Below are 21,128 nucleotides of genomic sequence, written 5' to 3'. Positions count from 1 at the left end.
GAGGTTGACTGAGCTCGGACTTTTTTCATTGGAGAAAAGGAGGAGGAGAGGGGACCTAATTGAGGTATACAAGATAATGAGAGGCATAGATAGAGTTGATAGCCAGAGACTATTTCCCAGGGCAGAAAAGGCTAACACGAGGGGTCATTGTTTTAAGCTGGTTGGAGGAAAGTATAGAGGGGATGTCAGAGACGGGTTCTTTACACAGAGTTGTGAGAGCATGGAATGCGTTGCCAGCAGCGGTTGTGGAAGCAAGGTCATTGGGGACATTTAAGAGACTGCTGGACATGCATATGGTCACAGAAATTTGAGGGTGCATACATGAGGATCAATGGTCGGCACAACATCGTGGGCTGAAGGGCCTGTTCTGTGCTGTACTGTTCTATGTTCTAAAATTGAAGTATCTCACAAGTTGAAAGCAACCATCCTCTTTCTTGTGATAACAAGGTGTAGAGCTGGATGAACACAGCAGGCCAGGCAGCATCAGAGGAGCAGGAATGCTGATGGTTTGGGTCGAGACCCTTCTTCAGAAAAGGGGGAGGGGAAGGGGATACTGAAATAAATAGAGAGAGAAGTGGATGGAAGATGGATAACAGAGCAGATAGGTGGAGAGGAGATGGACAGGTCAAGGAGGCGGGGATGGAGCCAGTAAAGGTGAGTGTAGATGGGGAGTTAGGATGGGGGTTGGTGAGTCACGGGAAGACGGACAGGTCAAGGAGCTAGGGATGAGGTTGGTAGGTAGGAGGTGGGGGTGGGGTTTGAGGTGGGAGGAGTGGATAGGTTGGAGAAAAGACGGACAGGTCAGAGAGGCAGAGATGGAGTCAGTAAAGGTGAGTGTAGGTACAGAGACAATGGGTCGACCAGGGCAGTCGGATTTGTAGATTTTGGGAAGGAGATAGAAACGGGCAGTGTGGGATTGAGAATGATGAGGTTGGAAGCTGTGGGTGTGGAGGTCAACTGATGTGATGAGGTTGTGGATGGTCTAGGAGATGATGTTTTGGTGGCCGTGGGTGGGGTCCCGATCAAGGGGGGCAGTAGGAGGAGGAGTCAGAGAGCTGGCGCCTGGCCTTGGCGATGTAGAGGTCAGTGCGCCATACCACAACTGCGTCTCCCTTGTCACACCTTTTATAGTGAGGTTAGGGTTGGAGCGGAGGGCTGCAAGTTCTGTAGGGGAGAGGTTGAAGTAGGGGAGAGGTTGAAGTGGGTGAGAGGTTGAGGTGATTAACGTCTCGACAGCAGAGATGTTAATCAAGCGTGAGCAGTATTTGTTGATGTTAGGATGGAGGGGGATAATGATGATAAAGGATAAAAACAACTTCTCCTTCAATTCCTCCCTCTTTCTACCGACAAAGGGAGTGGCCATGGGTACCCGCATGGACTCAAGCTATGCCTGTCTCTTTGTAGGATTCGTGGAGCAATCCCTCTTCTGAAGCTACACTAGCCCCATCCCCCATCTTTTCCTTTTCATATCGCTGACTGTATCAGTGCCACCTTATCCTCGCACCAGGAGAGCGAACAGCTCATCCACTTCACTAACACGTTCTACCCCAACCTTAAGTTCACCTGGACCATCTCCGATACCTTGTTCTCCTTCCTGGATCTTTCTGTTTCTGTCTCTGGCAGCAACCTGGAAACCAATATCTATTTCAAGCTTACCGCCTCCCACAGCTACCCAGAATACACCTCCTCTCACCCAAGTTCCTGCAAGAATGCCATCCCCTATTCCCAATTCCTTCGCATTCGCCGCATCTGTTCCCAAGATGAGGCATTCCACTCCCAGACATCCCAGATGTCCTCGTTTTTAAAGTTTCCCTCCACAGTGGTCGAAAACACCCTCGACCGCATCTCTCACGTTTCCCGTAATTCATCCCTCACATCCCCTCCTTGCAATAACAACAAAAACAGAATCCCCCTCATCTTAACATACCACCCCACCAACCTCTGGATTCAATGCATCATCCTCTGCCACTTCCGCCACCTGCAATCTGACCCCACTGCCAAAGACATTTTTCCCTCCCCACTCTTATCTGCCTTCCGGAGGGACCGCTCTCTCCGTGACTCCCTTGTCCATTCCACACTCCGCTCCAGCCCCAACACCCCGCCACTTTTCCCTGCAACCGCAGGAAGTGCTATACCTGCCCCTACATCTCTCTCCTCACTCACTTCCCAGGCCCCAAGAAAACCATCCCCATTAAACAGATGTTCACCTGTGCTATACTGTATCCGCTGATCCCGATGTGGCCTCCGCTACATCGGGGAAACCAAGCGGAGGCTTGGAAACTGCTTTGTGCAACACCTACACTCGATTCGCGATAAACAAGTGCACCTCCCAGTCGCAAACCACTTCATGCCCCCCTCCCACCCCTTGGACGACATGTCCATCCTGGGCCTCCTCCAGTGCCACAACAATGCCACCTGAAGGCTGCAGGAACAGCACCTCATATTTCACTTGGGAACCCTGCAGCCCAATGGTATAAATGTGGACTTCACAAGTTTCAAATCTCCCCGCCCCCAACCTCATCCCAAAACCAGCCCAGCTCATCCCCGCCTCCCTGACCTATCTGTCTTTTCTCTCACCAATCCACTCCTCCCACTTCAACCCCCACCCCCACCTCCTACCGACCAGCCTCATCCCTAGCTCCTTGACCTGTCTGTCTTCCTTTGTCTGACCAATCCCCATCCTGACTCCCCACCTGCACTCACCTTTCCTGGCTCCATCCCCGCCTCCTTGACCTGTCCGTCTCCTCTTCACCTATCTGCTCCTTTATCTAACTTCCATCTGCCTCTCCCTCCCTCTCTCTATTTATTTCAGAATCCCCTTCCCCTCCCCCATTTCTAAAGAAGGGTCCAGACCCGAAACATCAGCTTTCCTGCTCCTCCGATGCTGCTGGGCCTGCTGTGTTCATCCAGCTCTACACCTTGTTCTTTCAGAATTTCCAGCATCGGCAGTTCCTACTATCTCATTCTCTTTCTTCTGTTCTTTTTCTCTGCAACTCATTGACACAATCACCCAGATTTATTGGGCCAGTGTAACATACTTGTGAATCATGAAAGTCTACTCCAGTTGATTGTGCTACTGAGTATATCCTTGGTTATACATAGTGGTGTGCAAGGATCAGATCCTGAGGTAGCAACAAGGACCGTCTTCCAAGTATTAGTTCTTTTATTGTTTTCTGTTTTCTGAACAGCATTGTCCTTTAATAAAAATGTTATGTGGATGAAATAATGCACTTTGTGAATCGGGTATAACATCACACCATTACGGAAGTTAACTTGCATCAGACTGAATTTGGAAACAAACCTCTAACATCATTGGTCCATTATACAAGATAAATGACAAGTTGCACCACCAGAAGTAACAAGTTACCAACTAATTGATAAATCTAGCTCTAAGTATTAAAGGTAAAACACTGACAGTGTGGCAAGAATCAATTCTAAGTAATGTCTTTTGTTTAATAGCACCAACAGAAAAGCAGATAACATATGTGATAGACAAACAAAGTAAAACAACATTTACCTCTATCCCTTGGTTGATGGCTAGTTTTGCTAATCTCACTGCAATCGGACCCTAGTAAGAAAGAAATAATGGCTCAGGTTTACGAACTCAAGAATCTTGGAGCAAATTGATGGTATTCCATGATCAACAAATAATGGAATACATTATACATAAGAAATGTTTTAACACTCAGCACAAAGTAATTAATACATTGCACCAAATAAAAATAAGAAACCATGACTGTTGAAATACATCTCAAGCAAAAGGGAAATTCAAGGTGTGAACTACCAAGAAGCATGTCAACAATATACTGGCACTATACCCCACCTCTTCCTCTGCTACATCAATGACTGTATCAGCGCCGTCTTGTGCTCCCACGAGGAGCTTGATCAGTTCATCAAATCTACCAACACCTTTCACCCCAACCTCAATTTCACCTGGACCATCTCTGATACCTCCTCCTCCTTCCTGAGCCTCTCTGTCTCCATTTCTGGCGGCCATTTTGAAACTGACATTGATTTCAAGCCCACCAACTCCCTCAGCCATCTACACTATACCTCCTCTCACCCACCTTCCTGCAAGAATGTAATCTCCTACTCCCAATTCCTCCACCTCTACCACATCTGCTCCCAAGATGGGGCATTCCACTCCAAAACATCCCAGATGTCCTCTTATTTCAAGCTCTCCACTGCATCATTTGCATTTCATGTACCTCTGCTCTCACACCTCCACCCCTGAACAAACAACAAAGGCAGAATCCCCCTTGACCTCACATATCACCCCACTAACCTCTGGATTCAATGTATCATTCTCCACCACTTCCCCAATTGCCATCTGATCCCACAACTGATAGCATATTTCCCTCCCCACCCCTATCAGCCTTTTGTAGGTACCACTCTTTCCGCAACTCCCTCGTCCACTCCACACTTCCCACTAGCCCCACAACCCTCCGCACCTTTCCCTGCAACTGCAAGGTGGTGCTACACCTGTCCCTACACCTCCCTCCCTCACCTCCATCCAGGGCATCAAATAAACCTTTCACATCAGACAGAGGTTCATCTGCATATCCGTCAATGTGGCCTACCGCATCTGCCGCTCTTGATGTGGCCTCCTCTACGTTGGTGAGACCAAGCATAGACTCGGAGACCACTTTGTAGAGCACCTGCACTCTGTTTGTGATAAGCAACAACACCTTCCAGTCATAAACCACTTGAACTCCTCCTCCCACTTCCTGGCGACATGTCCATCTTGGGCCTCCTCCAGTGACAATGATGTCACCCGGAAACTGGAGGAGCAGCACCTCATATTCTGCCTTGGGAGCCTACAGCCTAATGGCCTAAATGTAGACTTTACCAGTTTCAAAATCTTCCCACCCCAACCTCATCCCAAGATCAACCCTCCCTCTCATCCCTGCCTCCTTGACCTGGCACAACCTGTCCGTCTTCTCTCCCACGATCCGCTCCTCTGTACTCACTGACCAATCCCCACCACTGCCTATCTGCACTGACTTATCATTATCCCACCTACCTTCCCCAGCCCCACCCCTCCTCTCTCTATTTATTTCTGAGCTTCCTTCCCCCTCCCCCAATTCTGTAGAAGGGTCTCAATCCAAAGCGTCAACTTTCCTGCTCCTCTGATGCTGCCTGGCCTGCTGTATTCCTCCGGCTCCACACTGTGTTATCTCTGACTCCAGCATCAACAAATCTTACTATCTCTCAAAAGTAAGAACTTATGTTTATACAGCATCCTCTAATTTAGGGAAATTTCCCAACATATTTCACAACAGTGCAATTGAACAACAACTGGCACAGGGCAAGCAAGGAGATTTTATAACAATTACTAGTGGTTTAATAAAACAAATCAGTTTTCAGAAAGGTCTTAAATTTCACCATGTGGTCACAAAGCCAACCCCATAATTACAAGCAGATGAAAAGGCCGCAAGCGAGGCCAAAACTGGTAAAGCCTGGGATACGGAGAACCTCCCAAAATTAATGCTAGGACCTCATTAACACGTTGTAGCACCATTTTCTGTTCAATGAACAAAGAGCTTAGCCAGTGGTCACAAGAGACCTGCAGTGGCAAATGGTTATTGCTGGGGTCTTGGGTGTGGTCCCTCACAATCAGATGGTTGAAGAGGGTCTGGGGCATCGGAGCTGCTTTGGAGGATCAAAAGGAAGAAAAGTTAAAGGCTTCCTTGATGGCCAGTGAATTTCCATCTACTAAGCGTACTGAAAGAACACACTGTGGAGCTCGCAGGTCCTCTCCTCCATCTGTCAAATTTCCTGATTCCTGGGAAAAAAAAACTTGCAATAAATTTTAAATCTGGTTTCTATTTCAACTATAGGATTATTATTTAATATTCATTTACTAAGATTCAATAACTAGGATCTGAAAAGTGGGGCCAGAGGAAAAGAAGCAGAATGGAGAACATGCTGGTGATGAAAAAAGGAACAGTCTGTAGGGATTAAAGATAGTTAGTCAGATGGGTCAAAGGTGGGAAGTGTGTTCCACAAGGATTGGTCTTGGGACCGCTGTCACTCGCCGTTTACATAAATGGAAATCAGAAGTACATTTACAATATCTATGCATGACATTAAATTGACCAATTGTGTTAATGCAGAGGAGTGCTGTGACAAAAAAAATTGATAACTATTCAGAATGGATAGGTAATCAGGAATGGAACTCTACAATAGATAAATGGGCAAGTGGCAGACTTTTGCAAAAGGAATAAGAGGTTACCTACTCCCTGGGAAATAGATGTTTAAATAGGGCTGCAGAGAAGAGGGCAAGTAGGTGCACAAATTACTAACAGTTGCAATGCATGTTAACATGCCATTTTAAAAATAAGCAAAAGATTCATTTCTAGAAGGGGAGAATGGAAAACCAGAAAAATTGTCTTAAACTTTGATATAACCTTAGTTAGATCACACTTAAGAGGGCCATAAACCATTCCAGGCACTATAATATAAAAAGGATTTGAGGTACTGGAAAAGGTTCTAAAAATGGTTTACAGGAATTATGCCATAATAGCAGATTGGGAGACTATACCTATAACAAAAAAATGTGGAAGATTGCATGCTTGTAACATTTTTCAAGACCACTATACATCTCAATCTGTAGAGTGTATTCATCATTGTAATGTAGAACACAGCAATAAATTTGTATGCAGCAGATTTCCACAAACAGAAATGGGATAATGACTGGAAAATGTGCTTTTGTGACACTAACTGCATATAAACAGGTACCAATATACCAGAAATAATTTGTCTAATTTTCTTCCAAATACTACAATAGGAATTGGTCCAGTAGGCAAATATGGCCTCAGTTTAATGTCTTATTTGAAAGATGGCAACTCTGAGTAATCACCCCATCACACGGTATTGCAAATGTAGAGCCATTACTGATTTTGGTACTCAAGAGAGATGCAATTGGTCTTGTTAGAAAAAATATTTCCACTGGTATATAAGTCCAGGGCTGGGAATCATTAATAATAAATAGCCACTAAGAATTCCAATTGTGGACTTAGGAGACTCATTTTGCCCAAAAAATGCAGTTAGAGAGTGGAACTTATTACAAGAAGGAGCAGTTGAGGCAACTGGAGAAGATGCATTTCTCAGGAGATTAGATAAATAAATGAGGAACAATGGAATAGATGAGGGTGAATGGAATTGGAGGGAATGTACAGCATTAGCATCAGCATGGACTAGTTGACAGAAATAATTTATTTCTGTTCTGTAAGTACAAGGCAATGCAGGTGTTTCACCTCCCTAAAGTGAAACACTCTGATGCTCCAATATCTGCTGGTATACAAAAATGGTAGGCATGGTCACAATGAAACAAATCCTGTGTATGTAATTTTTCATACCTTACCCATCTATGAATGGGATACTGGTTGGGGTGGGTGCAATGGAGTCACAGTTTAAATTCTTTTATCTTCCATCTCTTTAGCACTATTCACACACTTCAAATGTTCCAAAACTAATCAATTATTGCTGAAAATGTACAAACTGTTTGTTATAGGCAAATGTGGCACCACGTTGTCTGCAGCAATTCCCACAACTAGCAATTAGATAAATGATCATTTTGATTTTTTTTTGGTTGAGGAATACGAAGAATTGTGCATTTACCTGAACAGGCGGAATGTTCTTCATGTAACATCTCACTTGAAAGATAATATGTTCAACACAAGAGTGTCTGACAGATGTCGGTCAAATCATAAAATACAGCTTGAACCCATGATCTTCTTATTCAGTGATGAGATTTTATTATTATGACACATTTAAGTTAGAGTGAGCCAATGAGCTGTCATGTATGAGATGAGCCTGTATTCAATTAATATTGGCACAGCTTGTACAAACACAAAGGTATTGTGGATATCTTGATAAGAGATATACATTTTCCAAGCCACATTATACACATATAAAATTATTAAAACTGAAAATTCTTCTAAAAATAATTACTGAAACTAAACGTTAAGATTATGTTTGATGTACCTGAGGTATGAATTCTCTTGCAAGAGATAATGCCCTGTGATAGGCTGCATCTCCTGCTTCATTCTGTCCTACAACATGATTAACCAGACCAATTACTTTGGCTTCAGTACCATCAAGCACTCGTCCAGAAAAAATAAGCTCCTTTGCCAAGGATACTCCTATAGTACGAGGAAGACGCTGTGTGCCACCTAATTTGAAAACAGAACAAAACTGGTTCAGCAAACTTTGATCAGGAACAAATTTTTGCACTTCAACAACACTTAAAGATAAGGCAAGGTACTGCCAGTTCCATTCTCTCAGAAGATAATAAACACATCCCATATTGCAACTTAAAAGCAAGACTGAGAAGTAAATACACTTAAATGAAAAGTCAAGGATTAGAAAACAAAATAATTTATTTCAAACTTCAGTGATTTATGCTAACCTGTTATACATGATTATCATCATTTTGTTTTAAGAGGAAGAAAAGTCTACAGGCAAGTTCTTTTTGTGTAGAGTAAACTTCTATTTATGAAAAAACATATACATGCCAAAAACCATATGTGCTCTCCTGGACTGGATTATCTTCTTTCAGTTTTAAGTCAAACTCAATTTTAGTATGGTGCTCCTCTAAAATGCACTGATTTTTTAAATGATACTGCCAAAATGCCTTCAACAGAGAGAGACAGACCACATTAAATGCCAGAGTGACATTTTGAATGAATGTTAAACTAATGCCCTGCAATCCCACACCAATCACCTGACATGACCCAGACCTCTCTTCCTAGCATTCAGTATGCCCCACGCACCCTCGGTATATGCCACCTTCCCCCAAGTGTTGGGCCCAAACTTCTTTCTCCCATTACCAGGTGAAAGACCCCGTCCTGACTCAGACAGCTGTGCATCTGCCCTCCCCAGGGACCTGACAACCCTCCTGTCTCAACTGGAAACTTCCTCATGGCAGGACCTAACATCTCCCACCCATTCCAATCTACGCTACACAATCCAACACTTATTGGCTCCATATGATCAATGTCCATATGATCTATGATCTTGCTCACTGACACCGTACCTTCTTGGTACCCTATCCACCTGTCACCCTATGCCTACATGTTCAAAATTACATACTTACTCCTTCACAGGAGGAGTCAAACTGGCTGCCTGTGACGCTAGATATTAACATAGAACATAGAACATAGAACAGTACAGCACAGAACAGGCCCTTCAGCCCACAATGTTGTGCCGACCATTGATCCTCATGTACGCATCCTCAAATTTCTGTGACCATATGCATGTCCAGCAGTCTCTTAAATGACCCCAATGACCTTGCTTCCACAACTGCTGCTGGCAACGCATTCCATGCTCTCACAACTCTGTGTAAAGAACCCGCCTCTGACATTCCCTCTATACTTTCCACCAACCAGCTTAAAACTATGACCCCTCGTGCTAGCCATTTCTGCCCTGGGAAATAGTCTCTGGCTATCAACTCTATCTATGCTTCTCATTATCTTGTATACCTCAATTAGGTCCCCTCTCCTCCTCCTTTTCTCCAATGAAAAGAGACCGAGCTCAGTCAACCTCTCTTCATAAGATAAGCCCTCCAGTCCAGGCAGCATCCTGGTAAACCTCCTCTGAACCCTCTCCAAAGCATCCACATCTTTCCTATAATACGGCGACCAGAACTGGACGCAGTATTCCAAGTGCGGTCTAACCAAAGTTTTATAGAGCTGCAACAAGATCTCACGACTCTTAAACTCAATGCCCCTGTTAATGAAAGCCAAAACACCATATGATTTCTTAACAACCCTGTCCACTTGGGTGGCCATTTTAAGGGATCTATGTATCTGCACACCAAGATCCCTCTGTTCCTCCACACTGCCAAGAATCCTATCCTTAATCCTGTATTCAGCTTTCAAATTCGGCCTTCCAAAATGCATCACCTCGCATTTATCCAGGTTGAACTCCATCTGCCACCTCTCAGCCCATCTCTGCATCCTGTCAATGTCCCGCTGCAGCCTACAACAGCCCTCTATACTGTCAACGACACCTCCGACCTTTGTGTCGTCTGCAAACTTGCTGACCCATCCTTCAATCCCCTCATCCAAGTCATTAATAAAAATTACAAACAGTAGAGGCCCAAGGACAGAGCCCTGTGGAACCCCACTCACCACTGACTTCCAGGCAGAATATTTTCCTTCTACTATCACTCGCTGTCTTCTGTTGGCCAGCCAATTCTGTATCCAAGCAGCTAAGTTCCCCTGTATCCCATTCCTCCTGACCTTCTGAATGAGCCTACCATGGGGAACCTTATCAAATGCCTTACTGACGTCCATATACACCACATCCACAGCTCGACCCTCATCAACTTTCATCAACTTTAACATCAGAGAATACCGCTACTAACTGTTGTGAAAAAGGTGTGGTTTGCCTTCTCCTAATTGTTCTATGCTGTGAGGGCTGTTAGAGAGTAACTATAGCTCTGCACTTAAATCTCTGTCAGAAATGTGGAGCTCTTTCCTTGTGTAAGCTCTTTCTTTCTGTGTGAGGTTGGCACTTCTCAGAAATTCTGATCCAAAACTATCAACAACATTTTTTAACCCATTAGTTTAGTGTGACAAATTGAAAAAGCATGATATATACAGGCATCTTTAATTATGCAACTCTAATTTCCCATCAGACATATAGTTTCAACTCTATTCAACAAAATAGTTCTTCTTTCACTCTTGAGGTTAGAATTGAAGATGAAAAATATACCAGTCATCTAATGTAATTTGGGGGCAGAAACAAGTTATTGCACTCGCACCAAGTCAAAACTAACTTTTTTCCATTTTGAAGCTCTAAATAAACAAAAATGTGAATTATTTTGATGGCTTCAAACAATCCTAATGTCGAATGACCTATTTTATCCTTGAATAGGAACACTTGACCGGAAATTCAATTGAAGTCAATAACTACGAAATTTCCAGTTTCGCTGCAACTTACATTTTGAAATAAGTATGTCAACATGTTGTTGTACAAATTGAATCAGCTGATAATGTTGCAATGTGTCATGAGGCAACATATGAAGCAACTTTTGAGAAACAGCATTATTCTCATTTCAGAAAAGTTTTGAAACTCTTTTGCTGCAAAATAATGCCGAGTTAGATACTTTAATTTTGTTAAATATTTATTTATATTTCCTCATATGCTGACAAATAGTCTTGTCCTTAACAAGCATTAGGACATACAAATCACATATTGGTAGGGGTTATCACTATTGCTTTGGCTGTGATAAGTTAAGTCAATACAGATCAAAGTTCAAAATTGACCTTTTATGATTTCCAAAGTTAAACAATCCATATCTTGATTTACCTATCTTTGCTCCATATCCCTTGAGAATATTACCTTACAAAAATTAAACACAGAGACTTAAATCCAGCCCACGGAAAGAAGATATATGACTCCTTTCTAAAGTAGTTGTTGCATGATCAAATTAACAGGAATATTAGTTTTGTCTATGCTAAATATTTAACACCAGAGGAATTAATTCTTACAACTTCTTTGATGGAAGGTGATGGGCTAGTAGTATTATCGCTGAACTGTTAATCCAGAGACCTAGACAATGTTCTGAGGACCCAGGTTCGAATCCCACCATGGCAGATGGTGGAATTTGAATTTTTAAAAAATCTGGAACTAAGAGTCTAATGATGATTATGAATCCATTGTCGATTGTTGGGAAATAACTCATCTGGTTCACTAATGTCCTTTAGGGAAGGAAACTGCCATCCTCACCTGGTCTGGCCGACATGTGATTCCAGGCACACAGGGATAACAATAGTTATTGCAATAGCCTCAGCTCTTAAAAACCAATTACCTGGAGAATCCTGAACGAGAGGATACAGTGACAGAATAATAGTTCACTCAAATAAATCTGAGGTGCGAAAGAATTTCTTCTCCTACTGGTAGAGAATTCTCTGCCCAAGACAGCTGTGAGGCTAGATCACTTAAAAGTATTTAAGATCTCTGAAGTATCAGAGAATTGAGGGCTATGATGTGCTGTCATGAAAAAGGAGTTGAGGTCGGAGGCAGATCAGTCATGGTTTTGTTGAATGTTTGGATAGACTTGTGTGGTTGAGTGGCCCACTCGTGCTCCCATTTCTAAGTACAGTCAATGTGATTTGTAACTGGGGAAAAAGGAGAAACATTTGTTTTTTCTTTAAAACAGCATGAATATATTGACTCTTTTTTAAAGCTTCTGAGGTGAGGTACCACAAAAGTGGGTAATAAAACCTCTTGGGCAAAGTAGGCAGAACTAAAGTTTTTCACACATCCCTCATCTATCTCACCTTCCCCCCACAAGAAAAATCAGAAAAAATACATGTTCAATAAAATTGATTTTCCAAAAAATCATTAAAATTGGTTCAGCATTAATGCAGGATTAATTGAAAAAAATCTGATGAGCTATTAAGAAGGAAAAAGCAAAAATATATTTTATTAAGCAATTTACTAAGCACTGTCAATCATTTTATTAAAATAAAGTGATCGAAATGAAGGAAAAAGGTGTCCATGAAATTTGTAGTACGTATCACTTCAAAAATAGCTGCAATGGGTCAGAGAAGACACATCGCATTTTCTCATCAAAAAATTGCCTGCGACATACAGCTTCCCGAAGGCGGCAAAGAAAAGACAGCTTAAATAAACCAAACTAAAATACAAAGAACAAACAACACCTTTAATCCACTGCCATTGCACAAATTCTTGCTTCAATTGTTAGGTTTTTTGACAATCTTCTAAAACAGTCCTCTTCTATTTCATCAGATCAGCCAAATCCTTCTCACTCAAAAAAAGGATTACAAGTTTTGTTCAGGAATTCCAGCTGATTTAAATTTAATTCAGTAAACCAGTTAGTTCTACGTGAAAAATTAAATACTGCAGGCATGCTGGAAATGTGAAATAAAAACAGCAAAAACTGGAAGTATTCATCAGATCAAGCAGCATTTGTGGAGAGGGGAACAGGCCTTTAGTTCTGGTGACAGTAAACTGGCAGTAATATTAGTTGATTAAATAATTCAGAGGTCTGACCTAATTTATTGGTGATGCGAACTCACAGCAGCTGGTGGGATTTGAATCCAACTGATTAACAATTCTGGATCATAAAGCTAGTGTCAGTAATGGTGACCATTAAACTAACAAAATGTCATGGAAAATCTCCAGTTCACTAACACCCCCCAGAGAAGGAAATCTGTCTTTCTTTTCCAGTCTTTGTTGTGTGTAATAGTAGACTCACAGCAATGTGGTTGGCTCATAACTGCACCCTCTGAAATGCCTAGAAAAGTGAAGGCACTCAGTTGTATTGATCTACCACACCACATGGACTGTAGCAGCTCGCCATCACCATCATGAGGGCAATTAGAGATGGGCAATATGTGTGGCCACAACAGCAAATACTCACATCACATGACTATGTTGGACTGAATTTCACAAGATCCTAGGTGTCCAGAGCTTAGGTAGAAAGAGTGGAAATAGTAGGGAGCTCATGTTCATTCAGTCCAGCTGATGGAGAGGTTTCCAGAGCAGATCATATGCCCGCTCTAAGAAGGCAGGCAGCTGATCTACATAATTAAAGCCCCTACAAAATGCAGTTTCATAGGGCTGTCAGCATTTGGTCTACAAAGAACTGGTTCCCTGCTGCCTGGGAGACCATTAGCTTCATGGAAGTTTTGTCCCTGCAGCAGTCAGGGGACCACTAGAGCATCAAGACTCGAAGGCTCTGCAACTCAACAAGTCCCCTGGTCAGGTGTACCTGAGGTGCCCCTTCAATGTTAATTTGTACTTTCCAGTATGAAGGTGCCACGCCCTGAGACTCTCCAGAATTCTCTGACCAGATTCATAGTGCCCACCTCTCTTGGTGGTGCTTTCACGGCTTCAAAAATTAACAGACCTCTAATTGGGCCAGCAGCTTCAGGCGCCTAGCCACCACACTTAACCAGACTGCAGGGTCTCCTGTAAAGCGGGTCTTTCTGTTTTTGGTAATTTAATACAGTTCTAAAGTATGCAGAAATCTAATAACATTCCGCAGATTTTAAGCATTTATAAGCATACATTTGCAGGTTAAAATATTAAAATAATCATCTAACAACTTCAGATTAATGGGGGAAAAAGGTGCTTTGAGGCATTTACCAGGATTTTAAAAATAAATTGATTGTTTCAGAATTTACAATTGTACAAAGGCAAAAGTTAACACAATGTCTTTGTTCCCGCATTCCTCACTTAATGAGAACATAAGCCAATACTGTGACCTAATTTCCCACACAGCATAGCAACAAATCTTCTCCTCCTGAGTAGGAGATTGATGAATTGTACTTAGTAACATCAGAACAGGTGTACATCATTGAGACAATTAAATCTGCTCTACTTATCAATCAGATCTGCATTTCAATTCTATCTGCACACATTTGATGTGTATCCCTTACTTTAATACAGTTACCTAACAAAACCTGATTGATCTCTGCCTTGAAAGTTTCAACTGACCCAGCACCTGAGTGTTCCAGGGCAGTGTAGGCAAATTCTGGATTTCCATTATTTGGTTTCAGAGTTTCATTGTTAAATGCCTAGCTCTAATTTTAAAATGTGCCCGCTTGGTCTGGGTTCCCCACCAGATGAAATGATTCATCTGGATCTATCCTGAAGTAACTCCACGAAGGCCAGTATCCCATTACCAAGTTACCCTTTATTTACACATGCATAGTACGTGACAATGACCCAAGTATTTCAAAGCTGGCTCCTGGTATGAACAGAACCCCAACATTCCTAACAGCCCCAATCAGGAGACCCATTATAAGAGGTCCACCTGCCTGACCTCATTCCAATCAATAGCAACCTACCTCCTCTAACTCCTGGGACATAGGCCCATTCTTTATCCTGAAGCATCTCCTGGGGCATTTTCACATCAGGGCTTGTTCCTCTGACTCTGATATAGGGAGCAGGTAGCCTACCTCTTGCGCCTGAAGTGTCTCAGCCGAAGTTCACCTTCTTCTTCAGGTGGTAATGGCATCAAGGCTCTGACATTTGCCACGTGCATCTTGTCCTCAGAGGTTTCTCGGACGCTAGGCTAAGGGGTAAAACATGCAGGTTCTGACAGCCTTGCCAGATGTTCTTAGGGTCCGGGCATGTGTTGCTCTTTTTGCAATCTTGTAGCTTTCACACGATCCATGTGCTTGTTCAGGATCCTGTCTCCTAGCCAAACTTTGTATTTCACGGGACAGAACCTTGCCTCAACTATGCCTCTCAGTGATGTAAAACCATTCTGATGGTTTCCACACCAAACTTCATCCCCTGAAGTAAAGTGTCTCACTTGCTTGGAGGGGTTTTGTGTCTGGTATTGGTACTCCTGATACCATTTCACCCTCCCTGTAGGTCTGGGAAGATCAAGTTTAAACTGGTGTGGCATCATCACCCCATAAGCATATCTGCTGGAGCTATCTCTGTCATTGCAAACGGGATGGTCCTACAATCAAACAAGAACCAGGGCAGTTTGTTATCAAGCGAAGCTGTGGGCTGTTTCTTTAAGCCTGTCTTCAAAGTTTGGACTGCTGTTTCCACCAGACCATTGGACAATGGATGGTTTGGAGCTGTCCTTTTTGCTGAATGCCATTCAACTTTACGAAATACTCAAATCCCTTGCTGGTAAATGATGGCCTGTTGTGTATCACCAACACTTCCAGGAGTCCGTGTGCTGCAAAAGATGCTCACAAATTTTCAATAGTTGTTCCCATGTTTGACAAATGAACTGTATGCATGTCCAAGCCACTTTAAATCAGCATCCACAGTAACTAAAAACATAAGCCCATGAAAGGACAGGAATATATGACATTTAACTAAGTCTAGGGTTTAGCCAGCCATCCCACAGATGGGAGCTGTTGGCAGTAATTTATGCCTTTGTTGGCACTGTGGGCATTGCCCCATCAACAGAGCTATGTTGACATCTATTCCTGGCCACTAGATATAACTTCTTGTCAACATCTTCATTTTGGACATCTCTGGATGACCAAAGTGGAGTTCAGCCAGTATCTGGTGGAACTTTTGCTTGGGACAATCACTCTTGCTCCCATACTAATATGTCTCTCTCCTGTGATCTCGTCTCTCTGGGTCAAAAAAGGTATCAATTCTGGTTGTGATGGCCTTTTTATTTTTCCCATCACCACTAGCTGTTTTAGTTTTGCTTGTACAAGATCTTTTTGTTTTCACAGTCTAATATTGTTAGGGGTGACCAGAAGGATGTCCAGAATGTTTAAAACAGAATGGAATCTTCTAGTGGCAGCACCACCAGTGGTGTATCCGCCAGTGAGAGGCAGATTAGATTAGACTAGATTCCCTACAGTGTGGAAACAGGCCCTTCGGTCCAAAAAATCCATAGCGCCCCTTGAAGCATCCCACCCAGACCCATCCCCCTATAACCCACATAACCCTCAACACTATGGGAAATTTAGTATGGCCGATCCACCTAGCCTGCACATCTTTGGACTGTGGGAGGAAACCCACGCAGACACAGGGAGAATGTGCAAACTCCGCACAGACAGTTGCGCGAGGCTGGAATCGAACCCGGTCTGACGCTATGAGGCTGCAGTGCTAACCACTGAGCTACCAGGCAGCTCAAGGCATACATCCACATTTGCCACTTGACCTCCTGGATGGTGTTCCAACTTGTATTTGTATGAACTCAGAATGAGAGTTCACTGCTGAGTTCAACCTGAAGCTATGTGTGGCACAGCCCTGTCCTCATTTAGCAGTCCTAACAGTTTACGGTCTGCTACCATTACAAATTTAAGTCCTTAAACGTTTCAGTGGAACTTTCTCCGCCAAAGATAACTGCCAATCCTTCCTTCTTTATTTGGGTGTATTTGTACTCTGCATGAGCCAAAGTCCGGGAAGCATACACTAGTGGGCATTCCTCTCAATTGAGCCATCTGTGAACCAGCCCTACTCCAATGTCGTCTGGGCGGCGCAACCCTGTCCTCTTTAATTAGCCTGAATGGGGACTTGTGATCTGTTATTATTATCAACTTACATCTGTAAAGGTATTAGTGGAGCCTTCTCATATCAAAGATGCCTGCCAAACCTTCCTACGCTATCTGGGCATACCTTCATTTGGCATTAGCCAAAGTCAGGGAAGCATATGCTATCAGGCGTTCCTCCCCATTGGACCACTGGTGTGCCAACACTACACTGTTATCAAATGGGAGGTATCACATGTTAGCACCACAGCTCACCTGGGATCGTGGTATGCCAACACCTCAGATGGCATCAACCTCTGCTTCACTTCTCTGAAGGTTACATCTTGGCTACAAGGCCATTCCAAGGTTGACTCTTTATCAGTAGCAGATGTCAGGCTGTCAGGTTAGAGGTTAGGTTACAAATGAACTTCCCCTATAAATTCACCAACCCAACTAAAGATCTAAGCTCCAGTACGGATGTGGAATCCAGGGCATCTATGATTCATCTGTCTGTCAACTCTTTAGTCCAGGTAGGTCACTTGGGGTGCCTGGAACACACATATTTCCTTCCTAAGGTGTACACCCACCTTGAAACAACATTTAAACACGATGTCCAAGTTCTCTAAATGTCCTTTTTAGGCTTCCTGGTTATTAGTACATCATCCAGATAAATGGCAACCCGGTGGGCAAGTCTGGGGGCAGATGTTGTAAAATGTTCTCCATCATCAACTGGAAAATGGTATTTAGCTGATGACATAGCAAAAAGCAGTCACATTTATTGGCACAAACTCTTATGGGTATTAATTGTGGCATACCTTTGGGAATCCTCATCTAATTGCAATTGTGGGTACGGATGGCTCATGCCCACCTTTGTGAAGGACAGCTCCATCCCCATCCCAGCTACTTCAGTCCTCTATGGAAGGGACTGGATATTTATCTAGCTGCAAAAATCCGTCTACCGTTGGTTTGAAACCTCACAAAAGCGAGCCAACACATCAGGCTTCACACTCAGTACTACTTGTGCTGCCTATTCAGCAAAATGTCCTGGTTTGATGATTGTTACAGAGATAGTAGGAATTGCCGATGCTGGAGAGGCTGAGATAACACGGTGTAAAGCTGGATGAACACAGCAGGCCAAACAACATCAAAGGAACAGGAAAGCTGATGATAATAAAGTGCGAAGCTGGATGAACACAGCAGGCCAAGCAGCATCTCAGGAGCACAAAAGCTGATGTTTCAGGCCTAGACCCTTCATCAGAGAGGGGGATAGGGTGAGGGTTTTGGAATAAATAGGGAGAGAGGGGGAGGCGGACCGAAGATGGAAAGAAAAGAAGATAGGCAGAGAAGAGAGTATAGGTGGGGAGATAGGGAGGGGGTAGGTCAGTCCAGGGAAGACGGACAGGTCAAGAAGGTGGGATGAGGTTAGTAGGTAGGAAATGGAGGTGCGGCTTGGGGTGAGAGGAAGGGATGGGTGAGAGGAAGAACAGGTTAGGGAGGCAGAGACAGGCTGGGCTGGTTTTGGGATGCAGTGGGGGGAGGGGACGAACTGGGCTGGTTTTGGGATGCAGTGGGGGAAGGGGAGATTTTGAAGTTTGTGAAGTCCACATTGATACCATTGGGCTGCAGGGTTCCCAAGCGGAATAGGAGTGGCTGTTCCTGCAACCTTCGGGTGGCATCATTGTGGCACTGCAGGAGGCCCATGATGGACATGTCATCTAAAGAATGGGAGGGTGAGTTGAAATGGTTCACGACTGGGAGGTGCAGTTGTTTATTGCGAACCGAGCGGAGGTATTCTGCAAAGCAGTCCCCAAGCCTCCACTTGGTTTCCCCAATGTACAGGAAGCCACACCGGGTACAATGGATACAGTATACCACATTGGCAGATGTGCAGGTGAACCTCTGCTTAATATGGAAAGTCATCTTGGGGCCTGGGATGGGGGTGAAGGAGGAGGTGTGGGGGCAAGTGTAGCACTTCCTGCGGTTGCAGGGGAAGGTGCCAGGTGAGGTGGGGTTGGAGGGCAGTGTGGAGCGAACAAGGGAGTCACGGAGAGAGAGTGGTCTCTCCGGAAAGCAGACAAGGGTGGGGATGGAAAAATGTCTTGGGTGGTGGAGTCGGATTGTAGATGGCGGAAGTGTCGGAGGACGATGTGTTGTATCCGGAGGTTGGTGGGGTGGTACGTGAGAACGAGGGGAATCCTCTTTGGGCAGTTGTGGCGGGGGCGGGGTGTGAGGGATGTGTTGCGTGAAATGCGGGAGACGCGGTCAAGGGCGTTCTCGACCACTGTGGGGGGAAAGTTGCGGTCCTTGAAGAACTTGGACATCTGGGATATGCGGGTGGAATGCCTCATCCTGGGAGCAGATGCGGCGGAGCCGGAGGAATTGGGAATCGGGAATAGGGGATGAAAGCTGATGATTCGGTTCGAGACCCTTCTTCAGAAAATGTCTATCAACCCGAAACGTCAGCTTTCCTGCTCCTTTGATGTTGTTTGGCCTGCTGTGTTCATCCAGCTTCACACCGTGTTATCTCATGTTTTGATGATTCCTTGGTTTTCCAGTCTCCTGATTTCTGCCTCTACTTTTGCACATTAGGCAAATGGAACCAGCTAGGCCTTACAGAATCTTGGAATTGCTTCTTGGTTAATATTCAAGATGGCCTTGGCCCTTTAATAGTCCCCACGCTGGGTAGTTAATTAGGACTTCACTTAAGCAGCTATTTTGTAATCAAAACATGTTGAGTCACCACCTTTCGCAACCAATTTGATCATGATAACTGAACCAGCTGCTTTTCATAAGAGACCAGAAGCAAAAGTTTTACCCTTCATCTATAGGGCATCCCCAGTGTAGGTTTGCAGCCAGGGTCTGCAATCACTGATACAGCCACACCACTACTAACATCCATTAAAACTGGGTGACCATTTAACCAGACATTTATTTTGATTGGTTCTAACTTGGATGTTGTTAAACAAAGAAAGCATTCCAAACCAGCTGTAGATGGACTTTGCAAGGTGTTCACTCTCCTGGATACCAGCCTACGAGTTCTCTTACTCAATTCAGGTCGAGTGGGACTGTTCTGCTGTCTTGAATCATTACAAATAGAACACAGAACGTAGAACATTAGAGAGCAGTATGGGTTTTTCTGCCCTCGATGTTGCGCTGACCTATAAAACCAATCTGAAGCCCATCTAACCTACACTATTCTATTGAGATCCATATGTTTATCCAATGACCATTTAAATGCCCTGAAACTTGGTGAGTCTACTACTGTTGCAGGCAGGGCATTCCACGCCCTTACTACTCTCTGAGTTCAGAACCTACCTCTGACATCTGTCCTATATCTATCACCCCTAAATTTAAAGCTATGTCCCCTCATGCTAGCCATTACCATCTGAGGAAAAAGGCTCTCACTGTCCACTCTATCTAATCCTCTGATCATCTTGTATGTCTCTATTAAGATGTCTCTTAACCTTCTTCTCGCTAACGAAAACAGTCTCAGCCTTTCCTCATAAGACCTTCCATCCATACCAGGCAACATTCTGGTAAATCTCCTCTGCACCCTTTCCAATGTTCCCACATCCTTCTCATAATGCGGCGACCAGAACTGTACGCAATACTCCAAGTGCGGCCGCACCAGAGTTTTGTACAGTTGCAACATGACCTCATGGCTCCGAAAATCAATCCCTCTACCAATAAAACCTAACACACCGTATGCCTTCTTAACAACCCTGTCAACCTGGGTGGCAATTTTTGGAGATCTATGCACATGGACACAGAGATCGCACGACCTACCCCTCACAAAACCGCGTTGAATATCCCTAATCAAATTATTCCTTTCTAGATGATTATAATTCCTATCTCTTATAATCCTTTCCAACGCTTCACCCACAACCAAAGTAAGGCTCACTGGTCTATAATTACCAGGGTTGTCTTTGATCCCCTCCTTGAACAAGGGGACAACATTTGCTATCCTCCAGTCTTCTGGCACTATTCCTGTAGACAATGACGACAGAAAGATCAAAGCCAAAGGCTCTGCAATCTCCTCCCTAGCATCCCAGAGAATCCTAGGATAAATCCCATCCAGAACAGGGGACTTATCTATTTTCACACTTTCCAGAATTGCTACCACCACCTCCTTATGAACCTCAATCCCATCTAGTCTAATAGCCTGTATCTCAGTATTCTCCTCGACAA

At 43.8% G+C, this 21,128-nt stretch overlaps 1 protein-coding gene across 6 annotated transcripts in view; it reads right to left on the bottom strand.

The window, feature by feature from the left end:
- Positions 1 to 21,128, bottom strand: part of auh (AU RNA binding protein/enoyl-CoA hydratase) — a 307,577-nt gene that overhangs the window by 40,305 nt on the left and 246,144 nt on the right. For all 6 annotated transcript variants that reach the window (XM_048527083.2, XM_048527084.2, XM_048527081.2 and 3 more), the window contains 2 exons: positions 7,990 to 8,177; positions 3,518 to 3,568 (listed from right to left, as the gene is read on the bottom strand). In XM_048527083.2, coding sequence (XP_048383040.1) covers positions 3,518 to 3,568; positions 7,990 to 8,177 — 239 coding nt within the window. The remainder of the gene's footprint in view (positions 1 to 3,517; positions 3,569 to 7,989; positions 8,178 to 21,128) is intronic.

Source organism: Stegostoma tigrinum, chromosome 3, assembly GCF_030684315.1.
Source record: "Stegostoma tigrinum isolate sSteTig4 chromosome 3, sSteTig4.hap1, whole genome shotgun sequence".
Classification (NCBI taxonomy): Eukaryota; Metazoa; Chordata; class Chondrichthyes; order Orectolobiformes; family Stegostomatidae; genus Stegostoma; species Stegostoma tigrinum.
The sequence above is the reverse complement of the archived record's forward strand: the minus strand, read 5'-3'. Positions and strand labels throughout refer to the sequence as shown.